The sequence below is a fragment of the Budorcas taxicolor genome, chromosome 10, assembly GCF_023091745.1.
Source record: "Budorcas taxicolor isolate Tak-1 chromosome 10, Takin1.1, whole genome shotgun sequence".
Lineage (NCBI taxonomy): Eukaryota > Metazoa > Chordata > Mammalia > Artiodactyla > Bovidae > Budorcas > Budorcas taxicolor.
In genome coordinates, this window is record NC_068919.1 from 58,716,100 (window position 1) to 58,741,555 (window position 25,456).

Sequence of the window (25,456 nt, forward strand, 5' to 3'; positions counted from 1 at the left end):
TTCAATAGACATGGGTTTGTGTGGACTCCGGGAGTTGGTGATGGACAGGGAGGCCTGGCGTGCTGCGGTTCATGGGGTCGCAAAGAGTTAGACACGACTGAGTGACTGAACTGGACTGAACCAAATATCTTCTGTAGTACACCCTGGAGTCAGTTGAGTTTCAGTTCAAATACATCTTAAAAATAATAGTTATAGGCAGCAATGGTGTTAAAATGTTTAACTGTTGGTTTGTATGTGCACTGATCCTGGTTTAGATCACAGAGTGGCAGAGCTCTGGAGCAGGACATTGGAGACTTCAGCATTACTTCTTTAGTTTCTTCTTGGTAGGGAGGTTTGGGAATCTTCTAGGAGGGGTAGGCTTTGGAGAGACTCAAGAAAGCCGCTTTTTATCAACTGGTATGAAAATATTTTGGTGTTTTAACAGCCACCACGACTGTATAAGTGTAACCTGGCTGAATTCCAAGATTGCCCATGCAGTTGGACACTAAGAGCTGACCCACTTTCAGGCATAACAAAATTCCAAGTCATCAGAGAAAGAGTCATTAGGTTCAGAATATCATGATTCCTAGGAAAGAAAAGGGGATCAATACAGTTTGGGTCTATTGCTAGCAGTAATGGTTAAAACAAACATGATTTTCTACTTGGCCATCAGTAGACCAGAAATATTCAGTTAACTGGCATACATGTTTTTAAGATTCTATTTACCTGTTAGTTACTTTTTAGAACATTGGAGGATTTGCAGACCTGATAAATCAGTTCTCTATACGTTTACTCAAATCACTGATTACAAAATGTAAAACACAGAGAGTCTAGCTCTGTGCTGAGTTGTTAAGAGACTTCACTTGATCAGTGTGTACAGCCATTCAATTAGTTATGAATACTCATAAGTTTACTATTTAGCTTTAATTTCTGTGGTTTCTACAAAGGATATGCTGAAGTTTTATCAGTTGTCTTCCTTGACTTGGGACAAATCTAATGACTCCATAGAATTCACAAGAGTCTAACAACTCAATAAAATTAAAATTGAATGATTGTATTGAAGATGGAAGGGGTACTTACCTATCCTAGGCTCTACTTATACAAAATTAGAGGTAGGATTGGTTAATATCATGTAATATCGTGTTATCTTGTAGCATCAGTCCTGGTTTGTTTTTGAGGTGATATTCAAATTCCAAATTTCTATTCACTTAATGGAAATATGGCAATGTTGCATGTGGGAGAATTAAAAAAACTTAAAATCATTTTTTTTTGCTGTTCAACTGAACATTTTGGGAGTTTTCAATTTGTCTATTATATCAGATTGCATAATAGCTTAGTGTTTCAGCTCTGCAAAGACAGTATTCAAGACTTCTGGTAAAATTTTATACAAGTAAAATGTATACAATTTACTATATCACAAGTTCTTGGGATCTTTTCATGAGTACTCCTTTTGGAAATCAAAAAGTTTTTTTAAAAACTAGATGAGAATGTTGAGGATTCATAGATGTTGGTATTTTTTTGTGGATTTAGCAAATTGTTAAATTTCTTCCTCGATCTCTTGTATTTATTTTATTACCAATCATACTCTCTCTGAAGTTAAGGAGGCCTGTAGGCCTTAAGGAAATATGGAAAGGCCTCAAAACTCTTATGAAAAAGATACTTATCTTATTAAGTAATGTTCTAACTGAAGTGGGCTTTCTTTTGTATCAGAAACTGCCATTAATATTGGCTATGCCTGCAACATGCTGACTGATGACATGAATGATGTGTTCATCATCGCAGGAAACACAGCTACAGAGGTCAGAGAAGAACTCAGGTGAGTGTTAAAGGAAAGAGGAAAGGAGAGGGAAGGAGGGGAAAGGAAAATCTGAGAGTTGAGAAAGAGTCTGCCTAATATTTCCCCAGAACTTTAGAAAGTGCTTTCTTATAACTAGTTTTGCTTTCTCTAAACTCAGTCCATTTGGGGTCTGACCAAATGGCTTACAGGCAAATGGCTTGCCACTTGCTCTAGTCCTGAAGGGGCTAACACAGCCCATTCAACACAGCTCACTCAACACAACAGTGGGGCACCATAAGCTTCCTTACTGTGTGTGTCTCCATCATTTAACCTTAATACTTGTAGATCAAATCTCCCAACATTTTTACACTGTCTTACTCACTGTAGAAAATGTCTATATCATGCTCATTAGAAGCTATAGCTGGAGACCGCATATGTATTTGACAAGTAAAAGCTGGAAAATCTAATTATTACTGATGTAATTTTATCATTATTATTTCTATAAGTTTAATGATAGAGTCTGTAGACTATTGGGAAAATTAATAATTTATTTAATAATTGTTCAATCACTAAGTCCTGTCCGACCCTTTGCTACCCCATGGACTGTAGCATGCCAGGCTTCGCTCTCCTTCACTATCCTGGAGTTTCCTCAAACTCATGTTCATCAAGTTGGTGATGCCATCCAACCATCTCATCCTCTTTCGCTGCCTTTCCTCCTGCCCTCAATCTTTCCCAGCATCAGGATCTTTTCTAATAAGTTGACTCTTTGCATCAGATGGCTCAGGACTGAGCTTCAGCATCAGTCCTTCCATTGAATAATCAGGGTTGATTTCCTTTAGAATTGACTGATTTGATCTTCTTGAAATCCAGGGGACTCTCATGAGTCTTCTTCAGCAACACAGTTTGAAAGAGTCAGTTCTTTGGTGCTCAGCCTTCTTTATGGTCCATCTCTCACATCCATACATGACTACTGGAAAAATCATAGCTTTGACTATATGGATGAAAGTAAAACAGGAAAGTGAAAAAGTTGGCTTAAAACTCAACATTCAGAAAACTAAGATCATGGCATCTGGTCCCATCACTTCATGGCAAATAGATGGAGAAACAATGGAAACAGTGACAGACTTTATTTTCTTTGGCTCCAAAATCACTGCAGATGGTGACTGTAGCCGTGAAATTTAAAGATGCTTGCTCCTTGGGAGAAAAGCTATGACCAACCTAGAGAGCATATTAAAAAGCAGAGACGTTACTTTGCCAACAAAGGTCCGTCTAGTTAAAGCTCTCATTTTTCTAATGTCATACATGGATGTGAGAGTTGGACTAAAAAGAAAGCTGAGTGCCAAAAAATGGATGCTTTTGAATTGTGGTGTTAGAGAAGACTCTTGAGAGTCCCTTGGACTGCCAAGAGATCAAACCAGTCAATCTTAAAGGAAATCAGTCCTGACTATTCATTGGAAGGACTGATACTAAAGTTGAAACTCCAATACTTTGGCCACCTGATGCAGAGAACTGACTTATTGGAAAAGACCCTGATGCTGGGAAAGATTGAAGGCTGGAGGAGAAGGGGATGACAGAGGATGAGATGGTTGGATGGCATCACTGACTCAATGGATATGAATTTGAGTAGGCTCCAGGAGTTGCTGATGGGCAGGGAAGACTGGCGTGCTACAGTCTGTGGGTTCACAAAGAGTCGGATATGACTGAATGACTGAACTTGAGACAGTGCCTTGGACACTGTAGTAAGCAGTAGGCATGTATTCTCTCATTTCATTCACAAAGCAACCCAGTGAAAGACATTATCATTATCCTTGTTTTCCAGTTAGCAAATTGAGACACACATAGGGCAAATAATGTGCTCAAAGTTTTACAACTAGTCAGTGGTTCAGGTGGGGCTGAATCTAGGCAGCAAGGCCTGAGAGCCTGTGCACCCATTCACTAGCCACATTTCTCTGAAAACACCATGGGTGTACTCTTACTCTCTTTAAATTAAAAAATGCAGTTTTTGAAGCATCTGGTTGCTTCCCTTGAGGTCAGATACCAGGTTGGCAACTACAGTAGAATGGATTTCAGGTAGACACAGCCAGCGTAAGGGGAAAAGTACAGAATCTGTGTTGACTTGAGCCAAGTTGGAATCTTGTCTTTGTGGTCTGGCTAGCTAAGTGATTTTTGATATACTATTCAACCTCTCTGTTTGTTTTCCTCATTTGTAAAATGAGAAAATATGCAAATACAAACCCTATAAATGATTTTATTTGAGGGATTAATATAAGAGCTTAAAGCTTTATGACCATTCATTGAACATCCTTCTTGCCTTCCTTCCAGTCTTTCCACTTCCTCCCTTCCTCCTGCCCTCTTTCCTTAGCCATTGTTCCCAGTCTTTGAAACAACAAGGATTAATTTTTAAAAAATATTTTTCCAATAAACTTTGGAGTCTATTATTAAGATCATATAAATAATAATGATAAAATTATATCAGTAACAATTAGGTTTTCTAATTTTTATTTGGCAAAGACACAAGTAATCTTCAGTTACAGCTTCTAATCAGTGTGATATAGCAGGTTGATATACCTCTTCTATACCAGGTAGATATAAAGTAGCTGAAAGTAAAACAAAACTTTAAAGAATTAGACAATCTTTGCATTCTCATCATAAAAAAACTACCCTTTTAATTAGCCTTCTTAAGATACTGAAAACAATATGCTGACCCCCATTACACATTTTATGAATCCTCTTCCTCTGTTGATTACATTGGGTAACAGTATTGCAGATTGATGGAATAGCATACACAAAGGCATACAGATGAGAAAGACACCATGTTATATTTCAGGAACCATGTGTCAAGTTGTAGCTAGAGTATAGTACAGAGTTATGGGTGGGGACAATTTTTCAGAGATAAAAGTGGTGATAGACTGAGTGATAAGCAAAAGTGAACATACTTTATCTTGAAGGTATTGGATGGATATGGAGGACTTCTAAGCAGAAGAGAGACAAATCCAGTTTTACACTTAGAAATAACACTCGCGTGACCGGATAGATGAAGTATGTTTGAGGAAAAAAATGAATGGTATGGACGAATGGTAGGAAGCTGTTGGAATACTCAAGTTTGGGAATGTTGAGGGTTAAACTAAGGCAGTAAGAGGTTGTAAGAATGAGGAAGGAAAGAGTGGAATGAAATTGACAGCTGTTTGGAGGTATAAAGGATAGGACTCAGAATTTGATTTGATGTGAAGGAAGAAGAAGGAGGCTCTGTCATTTCTAGCTTGTCTGACTTCACAGCCTGGAGTATACTGAGCTGGGCAAGAACAGAAACTCATAAAATTTTCTAAAACTAGATTCGAACCCCTTTTCTGCCTGATGACAGAACAATTAAATTAGGCACTGTGGGTAAATTTAGTTCAAGGCTAGGCCGTGCTATTGTCTTACTGTCACTGAGGCTCAGCATCTACCCCACTGGCATTGGCACTTCCCACTTCCTTTTCCCTGTGGGCTGACTTCCACATCCTCCTGGGGAAACATGGGTGTTCAGGGGTTCTTCCTCACTTCTCTGTGTCTGAGAAGTGCTTTCACATGGTGTTGAGTGTTCCTGAAATCCCTTTCTTCTGCTCCCCTTCATGTCACCATGCTTCAGTGACTACTGTTGCACACTGAGATTCCCAAAAGCTGCCCACTCCCAGTCCAGAGTGGGAGCAGCACCTAGGCTTCTTTAGTGATTGATTCATGAGCATCTAATCTCTTCAGTCTCTCTCCTTTACGCTAGGTAGGAAACAGAGAAAAGGAGTCTTTTTTTTTCAGTCTATCGCTTAGGGCAACATTTTATGCTCTGATTCCTTTAAGGATTAATTTTTTGACACTTGAAGAAACTCTTCTCTTCTGTTTCAAAAAGCCCAATTACTAGAATTCCAGATTCCTGGAACTCAGGATGGCAACTCTGCTTTGAGTTTCAAGAGTCTATTTTCATACTCAAAAGACAAGATATTGACTCTTGTTTTCTCTGTGTTTGGCTCTGTCACATCCTCCTGAGGCAAGGTATGTCTCTGAGTAAACAGAGAGGGTTGTCTGTGGTAGCAGTGGTGATTGCAGAAAGGGTGGGGAACTGAAATTAATACCTCAAGATTTTATCCAGGTACGTGTGGTTGACTAAGTGGGTGACATAACTGTAGTGATGTGGAAGGAATGTGAAGAAATATGAATTCTTATATACTGTCAGGAGAATAAGTTGGTAGAAACGTTCTAGAGGGTGAACTAGCAATATATTTCAAAATTATATATGTGTACAGTTTTGACCCAGTGGTTTTTACCTCTAGGAATTGCCCTTAAGAAAACAAATGGACAAGCGTATGTATGTTTGAGTGTGCATGCATGTGTGTTTGTATGCATACGTACATAGATATTGTGGCATCAATTATTATAATAGAAAATTGGAAATTGTTCAAACACCCAGCCACCGGGATTTTGTTAATTTGTATGATATAGATGCAATGAGATACCATACAGTCTTAAAAGTAATTATGTGTTTTTTGACATTGGAAGATGTCCATGATAAGTGAAAAGTGAGATTATGAAATATCATGCATAATATCCGTTTTTCTAAAAAGGCATATGTGTGTATATAAGTATGTATGTATGTGTATAAAACACTATATACATCTATATCCATACTTACCCTACTCCCTCCTCATGTGGTTCTCTCTGGATGACAGAATTATGGGTCATGTTTGCTTTCTTATTTCTGGCACTTTGTGTTAATGAAGTTGTAATACTGGGAGGGATTGAGGGCAGGAGGAGAAGGGGACGACAGAGGATGAGATGGCCGGATGGCATCACTGACTCGATGGACATGAGTCTGAGTGAACTCCGGGAGTTGGTGATGGACAGGGAAGCCTGGTGTGCTGCGATTCATGGGGTCGCAAAGAGTCGGACACGACTGAGCGGCTGAACTGAACTGAATAGTGTTCATACAGTAAGCCAAAAGATTATCTGAGAAGAACAATATATTCAGAGGAGAAAAATATTTTCCATCTAGACTAAGTATTTCAGGGCTCTTGAGGTCACTTTTCTTAACTTGCTGGAAAATAATGTTTATTTCAACAAAGATTTGGAGATTACCCCATTCTTAGAGTCTAAGACAGACAGGCAGTACATAGTAGAAAATTCTGCATGAGAAGATTCAATATATTTATATATGCATTTCCTTATATTAGGGGGGAAAAGAACATCCAAGAAAAGTTATTACTGGAGGTGCTCTCTACAATCCTATACTTGGCTTCTTATATCTAACCCAAGGTTTTAGGGATGAAATATTGAAATTATAAATTAACACCACTCAGTTTTCTTCTGTTACATGTTTCAGTTCAGTGGGAGTTCAAGCAAAAATATTTTAAAAAATGTATCAGAAGTACAGGATCTAAGTCAGAGGTTCCCAACCTCCAGGCCATGAACTGCTATCTCCTGTCAGATCAGTGGCAGCATTAGAATAGAAGTAAAGTAAACTGCACAATAAATGTAATACACTTGAATCATCCCGAAACCATCCCTCCCCCCATTCCCAGTCTGTGGAAAAATTATCTTCCATGAACTCAGTCCCTGGTACCAGAAAGGTTGGGGACCGCTGATCTAAGTGATGGTAGCTCTTGAGGAAAAATGACCTACAACGCTCATATTTAAACCCATCAGATGTGTTTCAATTATTTCATAAACAGTGATGTATTTTCATGCATATCATGAAGATGTTTGCTTCAAATTTAATGTCACATAAACTTTTCAGATTTAATGTCATGAAAATGTTTAAGCACATTGAGTCCTGGGTTAAGTTTGCTGCCATAGCTGCTTTAGTATTAAGGGTCTGTCCAGAAATCTACAATTAAACCCTGTTAAGGTTTCTTTGAAGATTACTGCACTGATTACATTTCACCGATAACATATGTCTTCTGCCCAAAGAAAAGCAGACTGAGGATTTAAGTTTGCTTGGGCCTACAAGCAAACCAAATCCATGTTTCATTTTTGTTGCACTGATCACATATTTTATTAGAAAAATTAACTGAACCATGAAGAGATTCTGTTGCTTCTGATTAGTATTCCAGTGATATACCTAGGAACTGATGTTTCCTCTTTAATCAATGACATGCATATTGCATTTTTTTATATACCTATTTGGTGGAAAGCTATTGTTTGAATGAGGAGGGGTCATAAAAGCAAATGGTTGTGTGATCAGTGGCTGGGGGTTTGGTGAAAGTGAACATCATGTCTATAAATTCAAACAGATTCTTTTTAAACATTACACAGGCCAAACAAAATGCCCCTTGTTCCTAATTCCCAATTTCTAGTCACCCTGACAAAGTGTTTTAGTATGTTTAGTTTCTATCGTAAATTGTAAAATTTTAGAGCACTTAATACTGGAGACCTCCTAGTACAGCCTGGTAGAGCTGCCCAGGTGTTCATAATGGTATCAACCAATGTGATTGACTGGTACCATTCACCTAGATTTTAATAAAGATACTGGTTCAGGGGTTGAGTATCTTACAGGTCAAACAGTTAATAAGGGATGAAACTGGGGCTTGATGTCAAAATTTCATGTACTTTCTCCTTTGTTGGCAGGATAATGTCCCTTAGCTCCTGCTCTAGCACTGTGTCTTTGTCCCAGCCTAGAGGCAGCCTGTGGCTAACTATGTGTAAGCTTTTTGATGTGGCAGATAGAGGACTAGAAATTTGAAGACCTGGGTTCTCCCATGGGTCTGTGACTGGCTAATCAAGTGGCTAGAGGTCAGCTAACTCAGCTGTGGGCATATGACATGTCAGAGGCGGACCTTGGGCCTGAAGCCAGATCTCCAGGTTTCAAGTCCAGTGCTCATGTCAAAGTCAAAATTGTATTCTTCTAAACACAATAACATAGTTTCAATCCATTTTCTAAGAGGTCCTTTTAATGTTTGAATACAGAGTGCCTTAAGAAGCCTGACAAAACGACTCTTTTTCCTGCTCTCTCTTTACTTTATGGATTGCCTGTAAACCAACATGGGCCTAACTGTGCTTTGCTCTGTTTGTGGTGAGGTTTCAGTGGTTGGTGTGGGGCTGTGAATGCCAGCCAAGGTCGTTCTCAGACATTAATGTATTTCTGTATGCCAGCATTGTAACAGACTGCCCTTCATTACAGAGCTTGGAAAAAACAGGCACTCTTTTTGTTTTAGCATTTGTAACTTGTATTCTGTGTTAAAGCATTGTGTGTTCGTTGTATAGTTCATATTCTTTGAAGGGAGTTATGTGTCACTTTCCCCCTCCTAATAAATTGCTTTGTGAGAACTAGCTGGTGTTTGAAGAGCTAAGTTCTAGGAAGAAAAAGAAATGACAGCTATAGAGCATGGGCAAATGGAGGCTCTGCAGGGGGAGTGCAGTGGGAATTTAAGCAGGGCCAGAAACACTGTCTGTCCCTTTTCTGCCTGGAAAAGGGATCATGTGAGATGTTAGGAAGACAGTTTAGGGGAAAAAAAATCCTAAGTAAATAGAATTTCAGCCAATACTTTCATGAACTTCACCCTTCTTTGGAATGTTTTCATTCTCTGGGGGGAAAACAAGAGTTTGAGTCATTAATACAGCAAGTGAGAACTTTACTAAAAAGGAGACCTCAGGAGATGCTGGCCCTTTGGTGCTTTCTGAGGACCTAATTCATGAGCTCTGCAAACCTGTCAGAGAAATATGTTCATTTCAGAGCAACTTGTCTCTCTTGCTTTCTTCATTACCTGGGACTGTAAATTTTCATGATGGTGAGGAGGATTCCCTTACATACTTATCTGATGTAAAAGTCCTGTATCTCCCGCTTAAAGCAATGATTTTTCATGTCTACTCCTCCCTCCCTCTGCCCACCCTAACTCCCTAAATTTCACACATAGTGCTCTGACTTTATTAATCTTTTTCATTCATTCTGCCAGCAGAAGGAGATGTTGAGCTAGAAGGGGTGTGTGTGTGTGTGTGTGTGTGTATGTTTCAATTTAACTTGTAAACAATTAGTGGTACATTTTCAAATAATTAGAAAGCTGAGGGCTAAAATGGTTGTTTTTATAATGTGAACATTCTCTTCCTTCAGAGGAGCCACAGCAAAAAAACAAAAACAAACAAAAAGACACAACCATTTAAGTATATATATATTTTTTAAACATAGGATGAGTCTTTGGAGGATCATTTCATTTTACTCTAAGACAAAATACCTATTTTCTGGCCTCTCACTCCCCATTCTGTCCTGGGTGCTCATTTTGTACGTGCATGTTGTGGCCCAAAGTGTTTTGTCTGGCTTTGCCACTCATCTTTGGGAGCACCTACTGTGTGGTTCCCTGGTTGTGACTGAAATTTCTAGCAGTCATGTCAGCTCACCCTATGTTACTTCAAAGCCTGTTATCCAAGGGATTCAGAGAGGAAATTTTCCTCCCTTTAAAGGCATTGTCTTTCTATTTTGAAGGGAAGAATAAAATGCCACTTCTAAGGAAGAGTATTAAGTCACCATACATTCTTCCTCTTAAACGGCAGCAATGGATGTGGGCAGGATTATTCTAGTGCTGATGAGATCTAGGGCACTGGAGGGAGTTTCCATTTGGAACTGCCCTCTATACTTTGGTGTCTGTAGCTCCTTTCTCAGAAGACTTACCCTATTGTTGGAGCTAATGAATACAATTTTCACTTAAAATATACCATTGTATTATAATGACTATGCCAATTCAGTAAATGCCATTATTTGTTTTTATTGTCAAATTTCTAAAAGATGTGTCTCTCAGAAGGCTGCTGTTTTAACTGGATTGTATTACATTGCTCTACAAGTTGATTAATTTATGTACAGAATTTCCCAGAATTCCTAGATGATTTTATCAGTTGTCTTCAGTCTTTCCCTTTCCATTATTTAACAGTATCATGTGCCAGATAAGTCATTCTTAAGTCCATGAAGCTCAGGTAACCTTATATATCAAATTTAACAAGAGCCCCTGGTTCCAACCCAGCCCACGATGATGATTTAGCTTTAAGGTAATTTAAAACGTTCAAGATGATTCTGTTTCCCTTGTGTTTACCCTCCTACTTCCTGGAATTTGCAAATTTGCTATGGTATCCCCCATCACAACAAATCATCCAGCTAGCTCACTGAAACTGAATCTCATGCAAGCAGTCTGTCTGAATAGTGACGAAATGAATTTACCTCTAGGCTAGCCTCTCCTTAGAGTGAATAGGTATGCTCCGTATACATTGTTATGATTTGCCTTCCTCCATTCTCCTTTAAGGAAAGCAAAGGAAAATTTGTTTGGACGAAACAGAAGTTTTTCCAATGGACATGTAGTTTTTGAAAAAAAGCAGTCGCTGGAGCTGGACTCAGTTGTAGAAGAAACCGTAACAGGGGATTATGCCTTGATCATAAATGGCCACAGTTTGGTGAGTTTGCTTAAGGCTTTTGTTATTTCTTTTTCTCCACCCCAATAATGAGTTCTTTTCTGCTGTCATAATGAAATCTTCTTTTGTGTATTCAAAACAAATGACACTGCTAGAAACAGGGTGGACACAATTATTTCCTGTTTGCAAAGGAAAGGGAAACTTCTAATATATATTTCATACATTATTGCTTGAACCATCACAGTGAAGGTGAGGATCTGAAGAAATGCTGAATTCAGAGAATATCAGTCTTGTCTTAATGACTGTAGACTGTTCAGCAGTATTGTTTAAATGCTCTTCTCAGGGAGAGTATCACAGTTCCTGTTGTTTAATTAAAATAATGCAACTGGATGGATGTACTGCAATTATTGCTCTTCCTAACATTTGCGATTTGCAGAGCACAACCTGACCTTCATATAATTACCACACCAAATTACTGCCATTAAGATACCTCTAGTGGTTTTTCTAAATAGCAGCATTTTAGAGCAATGCCAAACAATTTGCTTTGATTAGGAAATCTGGTTCTTGTCGTAATAGAATAAACTTCCATTGTGCTTTTAATGTAGTTCAGGTTCCAAATCTTGAACAAATATCAAAATGCTCTTCTGAGTTTCTAACTTAGAAAACAAAAGCTCTGATTGTACTTCAGTGAAATGATCTTTTATATGCACAAAGAGCTAATCTCATCTTTTTCCGGCTTTGATGATTATTTTTCACTTTCAGAGTTTGGAAAACAAACGGATCTCCTTGTAGACTATTTCTTAGAGGACAGAAGAAGTTGGACAGGAGTATATTGTGTTTCCCGCCTTGTAATCAGCTGTCTGTTAGCTCTTAGTGTTTAGAGCATCGTGCAGCTGGGTTCCAGACGTACCAATGTGTTGTCTTCTACACCATGGAAAGTTACAGAGCTCAGCTGCAGGCCAAGCTTAGTTGAAAGTTTGTCCAGATGACACGAACTTCTCTCTTGCACAAATGAGCAGCAACTGAGAATTCTAAGCCTGTCAGCTGGGACTTGGAGCTGGTGGCCTTCGTTGAATTCCCCAGGGACCACGATAGGGAAAGATTCCCCAAAGACTTGTGCTCTGACTTTCTCTCAGGTTCAGAGAGGTCAGTGTGAGGTCAGTTAGGGCACTCAGGTGTTAACAGAAATGATTTTCTCTCTGTATCTCCAAATATGTTGAAAGAAAGATCTAAGAGAGTTGCTCTTCAAGAATTCCCTCAGCTTCAAAGCCTGAGCTTTAGAAACCATGAAATATCATTTTTCATTTAAGGAGAATTGGCTAGGTTTCTTCTACTATGGTCAGAAGTTTAAAAAAGAATTGTGATTTCACTTTGCTCAGATCTTGATGCTTTGCAGAGTGTAATTGGATCTGTTTTCTCACAGTCTGTGCCTGTTTTTCAGTTGTTGATAATAAAGAAAAGAGAAAAGAGAGAGATGGGAACCATTCTAAGCAAGACAGCCAGTTACCAGCTTTCTGTTTCAGAGAGTGTAATTATATTTGAGAATGCTAATTCACAATTGCCCCTAAAAATTCTAGGCCTTGACATGAGAATTTTCTACATTGGAGTTATGTTTTTATACTCATTCACCCATCTTTCCATTCATCCTGTTAACATTTATTAAGCATGCCCAGGTCATAGTGCCAGAGCCTGAAGATGGATAAGGATATGAAGAGAACAGAATCTGTTTGTTTTAGAGATTGTCATCTGGTGGGAGAGCTAATCTCATAGTATTGTGATAAATATTATACAGAAGCATGGACATGGTGCTTTGAGAGCATAGAGGCAAAGCAGCACATTTAATTCCTCATGGGAAAATTAGGGAAGAATTCCTAGAGAAAGTGATATTTTCAGGTAGAGGAAACAGCAAGTGCAAAAGCACAGAGGCAAGAAAGAACTTGTTAACTTGTAGAAACAAGCAATTTGGCATGACAAGAGTAAACTTAAAGGTGGTGGTGGAAGACAGACCTCAAAAAGAATATAGGGACCAGAATGTGATGGGCTGTGAACATCTTGCTAGAGATTCATTCAAAGATAATGCCGACTCAGAGTTTAGATGGGTTCCTGTTTTCTCTTAATGCATTTACTAAATAATGTAGAGTGAGATATTTTCTAGAAAAAAAATTACAGTTAATTGCAAAGGACTATGTCCTCTTTTTCAGTCCTTTCTTGGTGTGTCTAAAGGCTCTGATATATTTGGGGAGGAGCAAAGGTGGAACTGGTTGACGCACCCTGTCTGAGATACAGGTTGCATGCCACCCTTTGCACAGGACTCTCCTGATTTCAGTCACTATGCTCTTCAAGGACTGATCTCCAGATCATTTGCTGCTAATCTGCCCTCACATCAACAACCACAACACTAAACACTAAATTACAAAACAATAATGCAAAGGAAACAAAAATGTCACCATGTAGAACAAACAAATCATCACTTTGTAGTTCATTCTAAGCGGGGTGTCCTTCACATTCCCTTATTTTAGTGGATTCTGGAACTTCCCTGGCATTGAACTGTATCTTGCCAGCACAGCATGATAATGCACCAAGGAGGACACACAGGGCACTGTGTTTTTGACTTTTATGGTAAAATTCCCTGGCACACAGAAGGCATTCAGTATTCTCTTTTGTCGTTTGTGTGACCCTGAGTCAATAATGACTTATTGAAGTGAATTAAACTGTTTAGAAATCAGTTGAGAAATAAGAAATCTGCTTCCCAAATGACATCTCTCTTGTTCTATTGTGTGGTTTTTTTTTTTAATAACCTAGGCCCATGCCCTAGAAAGTGATGTCAAGAATGATCTTCTAGAACTTGCCTGCATGTGTAAGACTGTGGTTTGCTGCCGAGTCACCCCTCTCCAGAAAGCCCAAGTAGTAGAGCTTGTGAAGAAGTATAGAAATGCTGTCACTTTGGCCATCGGCGATGGAGCCAATGATGTCAGCATGATCAAAAGTAAGGAGACATTTGCTTAATGGGGCACACTACAGACCTGGAGGCCCAGGTTCAGCATTTGGCAATATATAATGGAAATTGCATTGAAATTTAATTTTCCCAGTGGTTCTAAAATGAATACTTTCCGGTACAATGCATCCACCATTCATTAAAAAAACAAAACAATCCTCTGTTTTTAATTAAATCATTTGTGTATCTATCACTATTTGGAGAAGTAAGTAGCTATGGTGTAGAGGAATGAACACTAGACACATAGTCCCAACTGTTATGTTTTGCCACAAATTGTAAAACTTTGTTCAAATTATGGAACTTTCTGAGCAATTTTCTCTTATAAAACTAGGATAAACACCTAACTATCAAGAGTGTTTCATGAGATAATGTGTGGGAAAAATGGTAAATGCTATAGTTGTAAGATTTCCATGAATAAATAATAGCATTATGAGAAGATTGATTCCCTGATGGAATTCCCTGATGGTCCAGTGGTTAGAACTTGGTGCTTCCACTGCTGAAGCCCAGGTTCAGTCCTTAGTCGGGTAATTAAGATACCCCAAGCCATGCCATATGGCTATAAAGAAAGAAAGAAGAAAAGAAAGGAGTGATAGTTTCCCCAAAGAGGTGTCTTTGTCTGGGAAGTGAAAGTGTCCTTCTTCTTTTTAGGTGCTCACATTGGCGTCGGCATCAGTGGCCAGGAAGGACTGCAGGCAGTCCTAGCCAGCGACTACTCATTTGCACAGTTCAGATACCTCCAAAGGCTTCTCCTTGTTCATGGAAGGTGGTCCTATGTCCGAATGTGCAAATTCTTATGCTATTTCTTCTATAAGAATTTTGCCTTCACACTTGTGCATTTCTGGTTTGGTTTCTTCTGTGGTTTCTCAGCTCAGGTGAGCAAAAAAAAAAAAAAATTTTTTTTTCTTTTATAAGATCCCCTGGATTGTCGATGACTGTTCTTCATGGTTCTTTATAATACATAGAGATCATTTTCATATGTCTAATACAAATGACCGTGTGACAGTTATGTAATTCATAGTTGACCTGAGCTTTCAACCTAAAAAAAATAATTTAGCTAGATTTTTATCTTTTGCTTATTTACATAATAACTAATGAGTACACCTTTCTGTGCATTTTTATGTTTTTATTGAAATGTTGTATGATGACAGGTAAGCTTGCTGTAGTTTTAGTTGTGGATTTGAGAAACAATAATCAGAAATGTTGAAACATATCTATTAGGAAGATGGTCACTCACCCAACACACTAAATGTAAATATTTCAAATCAGGGGAAGGAATTGAAACTCCAACCTCAAGGCTGTTTTGATAGCAGTTCATTAGCTAAAAATGATCTATAGGTTATGTTGGTGGCAAGGAAGAAATATTAGCAAATTTGTAAATTAGGATTCTGTTTTAATATCTATCTATAGTGGTGCAGAGGTTAAAGCGTCTGCCTGCAATGTGGGAGACCTGGGTTCGATCCCTGGGTCAGGAAGATCCCCTGGAGAAGGAAATGGCAACCCACTCCAGTATTCTTGCCTGGAGAATCCCACGGACAGAGGAGTTTGGTGGGCTACAGTCCACGGGTTGCAAAGAGTCGAACACGACTGAGTGACTTCACCTTCACCTTCATAGCCATCTTAAAGGTTACTTAAGCCCATATCTTGGATACAGGAAAGTTTTGACCCTGAGAATCAACTGTGAAATGTTAAGACAGCATTTAAATATATCTGTGACTAGAAAATGGCATCACTATTTTAGAAAACAACAAAAGAAAAAGATTGTCCTTGAGAATGAAATGGTAATTGTAACTATTATCAGAGATTTCTTCAATTCTTCTTTCCTCTTGGTTATAGTTACTGGTTTAAATGGTATACATGGAGCTATTTTTTTCAATTATTTTATTTCAGAAAAATTGAGTATGAATTAAATTTTGGCATTTATGTTAAATGTGCTGAGGGAAATTAGTGAATCCTTGTGGTAAAGGAAATAGGTATTGTACATTTTTCTCTTTCTCTGAGAGGTTGAAATTTCTTAAAGTAAGGCACACCTGTACCCAGATTTTCTCTTTTAATAATAACGTTCTCCAAACGAAAAGCAGACTCTGATATTTTTGTTGATATTTTTGGTAATCTCTAGACAGTTCAAATAAAACAAAGTCTTGATTTTTCAGTTCAGCTCAGTTGCTCAGTAGTGTCTGACTCTTTGTGACCCCATGGACTGCAGCACTCCAGGCTTCCCTGTCCTTCACCAATTCCCGGAGCTTGCCCAAACTCATGTCCATCGAGTCAGTAATGACATCCAACCATCTCATTCTCTGTTGTCCCCTTCTCCTCCTGCCTTCAATCTTTCCTAGCATCAGGGTCTTTTGCATTGAGTCAGTTCGCTGCATCAGGTGGCCAAAGTACTGGTGTTTCAGCTTCAACATGAGTCCTTCCAATGAATAGTCAGGACTGATTTCCTTTAAGATGGGCTGGTTTAATCTCCTTGCAGCCCAAGGGACTCCCAAGAGTCTTCTCGAACACCAGAGTTCAAAAGCATCAATTCTTTGGCACTCAGCTTTCTTTATAGTCCAGCTCTCACATCCATACACGACTACTGGAAAAACCATACCTTTGACTAGATGGACCTTTGCTGGAAAAGTAATGTCTCTGCGTTTTAATATGCTGTCAAGGTTGGTCATAGCTTTTCTTCCAAGGAGCAAGCGTCTTTTAATTTCATGGCTGCAGTCACCATCTGCAGTGATTTTGGAGCCCCCCAAAATATAGTCTTTCACTGTTTCCATTGTTTCCCCATCTATTTGCCATAAAGTGATGGAACCAGATGCCATGATCTTAGTTTTCTGAATGTTGAGCTTTAAGCCAACTTTTTCACTCTCCTCTTTCACTTTTAACAAGAGGCTCTGTAGTTTCTCTTTGCATTCTGCCATAAGGGTGGTGTCATCTGCGTATCTGAGGTTATTGATATTTCTCCGAACAATCTTGATTCCAGCTTGTGGTTCATCCAGCCTGGTATTTTGCATGCTGTACTCTGCATATAAGTTAAATAAGCAGGGTGACTATATACAGCCTTGACATACTCCTTTTCCTATTTGGAACCAGTCTGTTGTTCCATGTCCAGTTCTAACTATTACTTCTTGACCTGCATACAGATTTCTCAGGAGGCAGATCAGGTGGTCTGGTATTCCCATCTCTTGAAGAACTTTCCATAGTTTGTTGTGGTCCACACAGTCAAAGGCTTTGGCATAGTCAGTAAAGCAGACATAGAAGTTTCTCTGGAACTCTCACGCTTTTTCGATGATCCACCAGATGTTGGCAATTTGATCTCTGGTTCTTCTGCCTTTTCTAAAACCAGCTTGAACCTCTGAAAGTTCACGGTTCACATATTGCTGAAGCCTGGCTTGGAGAATTTTGAGGATTACTTTACTAGCGTGTGAGATGAGTGCAATTGTGTGGTAGTTTGAGCCTTCTCTGGCGTTGCCTTTCTTTGAGATTGGAATGAAAACTGACCTTTTCCAGTCCTGTGGCCACTGCTGAGTTTTCCAAATTAGCTGACATATTGAGTGCAGCACTTTCACAGCATCATCTTTCAGGATTTGAAATAGCTCAACTGGAATTCCATCACCTCCATAAGCTCAAAGGAAGGTAATGTGGTCTGGTATTCCCATCTCTTTAAGAATTTTCCAGTTTATTTGGATCTTGATTTTATCTTCTCAGAAATAAAAGTTTTCTTAGTACTCCCCCCAAAAAGGCACCAGTGTGGGGATATTTACCTGCTTATAGTTCCACCTTAAGTCCAACAAAGACAAGTGTGAGTGTGGCCTGTGCCCTCCTGGGCTGTTGGTTTTTCATCCCCTTGAGAATGAAACAAGGCTATTTGCTAAGTGGTGTTTTGAGATATCCAGTTTTTGTACTGCAAATGTTTGGGGCTTTTGAAAGATGATAAGACACTGAAGAGATGTCAACTCTTACTTAGACCTCTTAGGACACAGAGAAGCAGTTAATGATTTGAATGTGCAGACAGACAAAGCTTGAATAGGCAAGTTTACCGCCAGATTTGTCTTTGTTGAAACTGTGAAATTGAAATGAATGTTCAATGAATTGTAATCTCCACATTTGTGTGATTTTCTGCTCTGTTTTCAGGATCTGATAAAACTGGCAGAGTCAGATGTTAAACAAGTAGATTTTTAATCTTCTCAACAGTATTTTCAGTTTGAAAGAGAACAGCAAGGGGGAAAAGTGATTGCACCAAAGACATGAGTACCTGATGTAAACTCAGCTATGATGCACATCACCCATTTATGATTAGGTTTCATAAATGGTTGATTTTATTGATCATGTTTCTTTTCTGTATTCCTGTCTTCTCCTTTTTATTATTTGTTATTACTAGGTGGGCCAAAAAGTTCATTAGGGATTTTCCATAACATCTTATAGAAAAACTCAAATGAACTTTTTGGCCAACCCTATATTATTTTTTACACTGAAAACTAATTAATTGCATGGTCTTCTTTTAAATCCATTGTCAGTCTGGACTGGCCCACTGTATTCTTTCTGATGGTGGTGAGTTGAGCTGGACCAGTGGTTCTCAAATTTTAATGTACATAGGAGTTACCTGGAGGGTTTCTAAAGCACAGCTTCCCATCAAGTTTCTGATTCAGTAGGTAGGAGGCAGAGCCCAGGAATTTGCAGTTCTAGCAAGTTGCCTGTAGATGCTGATGCTGCAGGCGGGGGACTGTACTTTGAGAACCAGGGGGCTGGCCAATATAGAAGAAAATCTGAAGGTATGCTTTTTGAACCCAGAGCCCAGAGTGAAATCCAGTCTGCTGATGCTATTTTGTCCATTCTAGACTCTACTTACCTTTTCTGAGTCAGAGGGGCGACTTAAGCCAACATCTTATCACCCCTCCCAATAGAATTGTTCCAGAGGGCTTAGAATCTCCTTATAAACCTTGCCAAAACCTTGGCCCCTGAGGCTTATACATGCACTCAGACAAGGTCAGGAGAAAGAGGAGTATTTGTTTCAGGAGAAAGGATTGCTTTTCCCAATTAACTCAGTCTATTATGATTTTATCTAGCTTAACTCTGAGCTCCTCCAGGAAAGAAAGCATTTCTGAGTTGTGCACACATGGCTATTTTTATTTATGTGTTTTGCTTATTTATTTTTATTTGGATGCATTGAGTCTTGGTTGTGGCATGAGGGGTCTTAGTCTCCCCATGGCATGTGGGGTCTTAGTTCCCTGACCAAATATTGAGCCTCGGTCCTCTGCATTGGAAGCTGGATTCTTAACCACTGGCCCACCAGGGAAGTCCCTCAGCCTATACTCTTGAATGACACCTGGCACATAGAAGGTGTATAGTCATTTCAGTGTTGTAGGATGTCTCTAGAGTACTTTCTTGTGTTCCTTGAGGCAGATCCAGCAAGGAGAGTCCTTCCACCTTGCCTCCAGTCATTCCAGCAGATGCGACTTACTGTACCTGCACCAAGGGCCATTTCTATAGGCTTTGCATAAAAAATAAGTAAATAAGTCTGTGTAAATAAGTACAGCCTGACCAACACTGTGGAGTCAGTGTCTTAGGATCTTAGTGTGTTATGGCATTGATTCCAAAAAGTAAAATGATGTTTTTTCAGTTGCATTAATATTAATATTATATGATAGTTAATTGGGCCACAGGTAATATTTCTTAATTATTTATATATATATTTAGCTTCATTATAAAAAAGACATAGAGTAGATTTTCCCTGGTTTATTTTGCTTTGGCTGGGTCTTGGCTGATTTAATAAGGCAGGGAATATCCTCTTTAAGCACAGGAGGAGTCACCACATAAGACCAATTGGGCTACTGAGTAGAATCTTGGATTGCTATCTTGGATTGCTATTAGGGCCATTTGCCCTCATTTTTATGATGATTTGATCAAATTGAGACTTAGGTTTACAGCTACTGGACAGGATACTTCAGTCTTACCACTAAAGGCTTTCATCAAATCAGTGAATATTTATTATGTGTCAGACTGTGATGCCTGCAGGAACTGGTATCTTAGGTACAGAAAGGGATGTCTGAGAGGTGTCTTCTTGGTGGACATGGCAAATTTTATTAGCTGTCCACACTGTGGAGAATTTAAGGTTCCAGTTCCAGGATTTTCACAAAAGTAGATAGGCTTGTCAGCAGAGTGGCAAGTAGTAACTTGTTATTAGCTGTTGGAGAGGAAAAGGCAGCAGGTCAATGACAGTACCCTTGTAGTGTGGCATCAATGCTTTGATGTCATCTTCTAGGTGGAGTCATGATATTGTTGATACCAACAAGTAAGGATAAAAGCAAATTGTTGTTATAGCTAACACTTAAATATCACTTACTATGTGCCAGGCATTGTTTAAATGTTTTACCTATATTTGTTCAATTCTTATAATAATCATATGAAGTAGGTCTTTTAATTATAGTCTATGTCAGCTTTTTAAAAATAATTTTAAAATATTTTTAATTATGCTAAAACCATAAACATAAAATTTACTGTCCTAACAATTTTAAATGTACCATTCAGTATATTAAAAGTACATTCACATTGTTATGCAACAGACCTTCAGAACGTTTTCATCTTATAAAACTGAAACAAACTCTGTATCTACTGAAAAGCAACTCCCTATTTCCTTCTCTCTCCAGCCCATGAAAATCACCATTTTTGCTTTCTATTTCTTTTGAGTTTGACCAGATAATTTCAAATGACCTATGTTCTAGTTTACTGATTCTTTCTTCCACTTGGTTGATGCTCTCTATTGACATCTTCAGTCCTTGTATCCTTTAGCTGTAGGATTTTTGTTTTGATGATTTCCATTTCTTTGCTGAACTTCTCATTTTGTTCATGTATTGTTCTCTTAATCTTTGTTTCCTGTGGGTTCTTACAGTTCACTGAAATTCTTCAGAGGGTTATTCTGAATTCCTTGTCAGACAGTTCATAGATCTCCTTCAGCTTGGAGTACTGGATGGGTCAGCTGGCAGCATCTGTGGCCAGGTGGGGGGCGCTGTCAGGGTCTCTAGTTAGGTGAAGTCCTTTCCTGTGCTCTGAGGTCAGGGGGCTGTTGCTGGCTGAGCTTTGTGATTGCTCGTGGTAGATGACATCTCAGACTGTTTCCTGACCAGATGATGCTACTGGCTGGATTCTGTGTTTATGTAGAGCCACCTGCAGGACTGTAAGTTTGGAGGGACCTCAGGCTGTGCTCTGTGATTGGGTGGGACCAAAGTGTGTGCCCCAAAGCTGGGCTGGGTCCCTGTCTGGGTTCCCTCATCAGGTGGAACCCAGAGGTGATTTGCTCCAAGGTTGAGTAGATGCACTAGCTGAGCTCCCTGAGTGGGCTGGGTTATAGGCAGTGTTTAGCAGTTGGGCAGTTCTGTATGTTGGGCTCTGCTTCAGGGTGGATTTATAGACTGGGGTCCTTGACTGGGTAGTATCACAGGCTGGGCTTTGAGGCTGCCCAGGGTCACTGTTCTGACTCCCTGGTTGTATGGGGTCAGAAGCTATACCTAACACTTGGGCAGGCCTTCTGATCTGGGGGTCTGTATAAACAGGCTGTAGGATGGAGGGCTCCCTGGGTTCACTGCCCAGGCTTCCTGGTTCAATGGGACTAGGGGCTATATTCAGCAGTTAGTTCAGTTCAGTCGCTCAGTCATGTCCAACTCTTTGCGACCCCATGAATCACAGCATGCCTGGCCTCCCTGTCCATCACCATTTCCCGGAGTTCACTCAGACTCACGTCCATCGAGTCCATGATGCCATCCAGCCATCTCATCCTCGGTCGTCCCCTTCTCCTCCTGCCCCCAATCCCTCCCAGCATCAGAGTCTTTTCCAATGAGTCAACTCTTCTCATGAGGTGGCCAAAGTACTGGAGTTTCAGCTTCAGCATCATTCCCTCCAAAGAAACCCCAGGGTTGATCTCCTTCAGAATGGACTGGTTGGATCTCCTTGCAGTCCAAAGGACTCTCAAGAGTCTTCTCCAATACCACAGTTCAAGTTTTCTCTTCTGCCAGGGTGAGGCTACAGAACAGGCTACACAGCAAATATAGCTTGTTGACCGAGTACCCATATCAGGCAGAACTGCCTGGACCAAACAAGATTTCCTGGCCAGAAGGGGTTACTGGCTCAGTTCTGCAAATGGGCAGAGCCCCTGGCTGGCATCTCTGCTTCAGTGCTGCTGAGTGCTGACTGCTGTAAGCCCTGTCTCCCTTACATCTCTATCTGATCCACTTTGGGCTCTCTTTCTCTCACTGGAGAAACCATAGGCCCAGAGGAGCCCTTTTGGTGCAGTGCTGTGCCAGCCTCGGGGAGAGGTGACAGGGTCAGAGTGTAGTGGTTCTTCTTTCCCTTCTAATGTGATCCTTCTCGGTCTCTGTGATGCAGTGGGGCACTCACTCCCATTCCTGGGGTTTCACAGTGCTCCCTTAGCTGTGGACAGTTGCTGGGTGGTCTTTTTGTGAGGGGAACTGAAGCTGGGGATGACCTAAGCTGCCATTGTGATCACATCACTCCCGAGTCTCTCTTTTCTAGAAAGCATTTGTGTGGCATGCACTGATTCCCTGAGGACACTACCTACCTGAGATCTCTCTCTCTGTTTTAGGATTTTTTTGAATTTAGATTGCAAACTCTGCTGAATACCATCAGAGATTCAGGTTTCAGGAGATTTTTTTTTTTGTCTCTCCATTTAGCTGGTGCCAAGTCTGAAACAGGCAAATTTCCTTGCGGTCCCTTTCTGCATGAAGATTTCCTCTGTACTCTCACACTAAGGATGCAATCCTTTGCTGCCTTAGCTTTATGAGAGTGTTAGATCCTCACTTTGGTCTAATCTTTGCATCGATAATGCTGTCTCTTATGATAAATAGTCTTAGCGTCAATGAGATTTGATGTTATTACCCAAACTCACTTGGCATAGAGCCCTGTTTTTTCCAAGCAATATGCATAAAGTTCTATGGAACAGGTACCATACAGAACCCATCTTTGGGAAATTCTGGAATAGATGTCTCTGTGGTGACAATTTCAAAACTATTTATCATAGTTTCAGTGTTTTGAAGTGGTAAGATGTACAAAGCACAAAATGATGCTAAGAATATTTTTCCTAGAAGAATAGGCTATTTATGGTCCTCTCTTTCAAAAACTTCTACTTTATTAATTAGCTCTAGTCTAGGGATGAAATAACCCTGTCTTACATGCTAAAGTAGGGACAGGGGGTTACATCTAAACTTTTACAAACTCATTTTCACTATCCTCAAAGTTTTGTCCTTATTATAAAAACAAATATATGTGAATGTATGTCAACTTTTATATATCTGAGAACATATATTTTGTACTTTCTCATTAAAAAAATCATCACATTTTTGAGAAATCCCTCTTGTTTTACATTCTTCAAAAATGTTATTTTTCTTAATGGCACTCAGAAATGTACATTTATTACAAATTGTTTACTCTGATTTCATAAACATTTAAATTTTTGTCATTTACATTGAATAATTCATCCCTTGCCCATAGCCATGAGTCACACGGCATTGTCAAGTTGCTAGTAAAAATGCTTGTTTACTGACTTGGGAAGAGAAGATAAAATGATGAATAGGTCAAGTCCCTACCCACAGCGTACTCATTTTCTCATTGGGAAATAGACACATGCACAAATATGTCTCATAGAAGTACTGAATTTGAAGTTAATAGGAGAGCAAGGGAAAGGGAGAAATCTATGAGGATTTGGTGTGACTTCAGGGGCTCAATTAAATCTCAAGTGAGAATATGAATGTTTTCAAAATTAAGTGGAAGTCTGGAGGCCTGAAAGTCTAGCTACCTCAGGGAGGCAGGGGCTGGTTTGAATAAAGTTATAAGTGTGTGTGTGCTCAGTCATATCTGACTCTTGGCAACCCTGTGGACTGTAGCCCACCAGGCTCCTCTGTTCATGGAATTTCCAGGCAAGAATACTGGAGTGGGTTGCCATCTCCTTCTCCAGGGGATCTTCCTGACCCAGGGATCAAACCCACATCTCCTGCATTGGCAGCTGGATTCTTTATCTTTGTGCCATCTGGGAAGCAAAGGTATAACATAATTGATTAAAAGGAGGAAAACCCTCCTGTCACACCTGAATACTTTCCAGCTGACCTGCTGTTAGTGGAATTTAAAATATCTTTTTAATTTCTAAAATTCCACTTAAAATCAACTCATTCAGAAATAACTTTTATAAACTGCATGGTATTACTTACTGTATAAAGCAAGAAGTATATTCAAGAACAGATGTTGTACTTCTATAAAGATGAAAACACTGGTGTTCCCCCATCCTACCCTGGGCTTCCCAGGTGGCGCAGTGGTAGAGAATCTGCCTGCCAGTGCACGAGACACAGGAGACGCAGGTTCGATCCCTGGGTCAGGAAGATCCCTTGGAGAAGGGATGGCAATCCACTCCAGTATTCTTGCCTAGAGAATCCCAGGGACGGGGTACAGAGGAGTCTGGTGGACTCCAGTCCAAAGGTCATGGACTGAGCGACTAAGCACACACGCACGCTCCATACCACCCACGTGTGAGTGGGCTGATGTGTTAGTATTACTAAGAACTGGCTGTGAGGGCAACTTGAATATGGAATTGGGATTGGTTGGGTTCATGGCCTCTTTTCCATTCCCTGTTTTTCACTGGAAACTCCTGATTAACAACAGGTTTAACTGAAAAAATTCTTTGGCTTTTTTTCTTAGCCCTGTTTTTCTAAGGACAATATGCTGTAAATGAGGCAAGTGAAAAGAAAACAACATTTTTGGGAGAGACACTAGTCTGCATAGAATGAGAATTTTTGAATAGGGGACATTTTTTCAGTGACACTTTTTCACCCACTGAACTCATTGAGCTGTCCTGGGCCTCCAAAGCCACATGCTGGGTGACAGGCTTCCTTAGCCCGTAGAGCCCATTAGAAAGCTGCTTACTTCCAATCTGTTAATGAAAGTTGGCCCTCTGCAGTCTTCCCACCCCTGCCATCCTTCTCCTAAATTGCTTCAGTGGAATTGAAAGCTCTGCAGTGAAATGGAGCCAGTAGTAATAAAACCTCCAGGGCCCCGCAGCTGCAGTAACATCAGGCATGTGTGCAGAGGTCCATCTTTGGCAGGCCTGATCTGCAGTCATCTCTTTAGTCCCCACAAGACTGAGACTCGCTGACATCCTCTAGCATAGAGCCTACAGTCTCTGAATGCTCATTCATTTCAAAAGAGGAAACTGAGTGTCAGTTTGGGGCCAAGTGCTCTGTTGGCCTCCAGCAATAACAGAATGAACCAGAGGGATGCAGTTCCTGCCCTCAGGGAACTTAACAGCCTGGGAATGGTTTCATTTTCATAAATATGAAACTGATGTCGAGTAACTCTATAGTCAC

General features: G+C 39.9%; 1 protein-coding gene across 1 annotated transcript in view; it reads left to right on the forward strand.

The window, feature by feature from the left end:
• ATP8B4 (ATPase phospholipid transporting 8B4 (putative)) overlaps window positions 1–25,456 on the forward strand; it is a 284,625-nt gene that overhangs the window by 223,184 nt on the left and 35,985 nt on the right. The window contains exons 22-25 of the mRNA XM_052647369.1: window positions 1,690–1,795; window positions 11,008–11,155; window positions 13,916–14,099; window positions 14,757–14,980. Coding sequence (XP_052503329.1) covers window positions 1,690–1,795; window positions 11,008–11,155; window positions 13,916–14,099; window positions 14,757–14,980 — 662 coding nt within the window. The remainder of the gene's footprint in view (window positions 1–1,689; window positions 1,796–11,007; window positions 11,156–13,915; window positions 14,100–14,756; window positions 14,981–25,456) is intronic.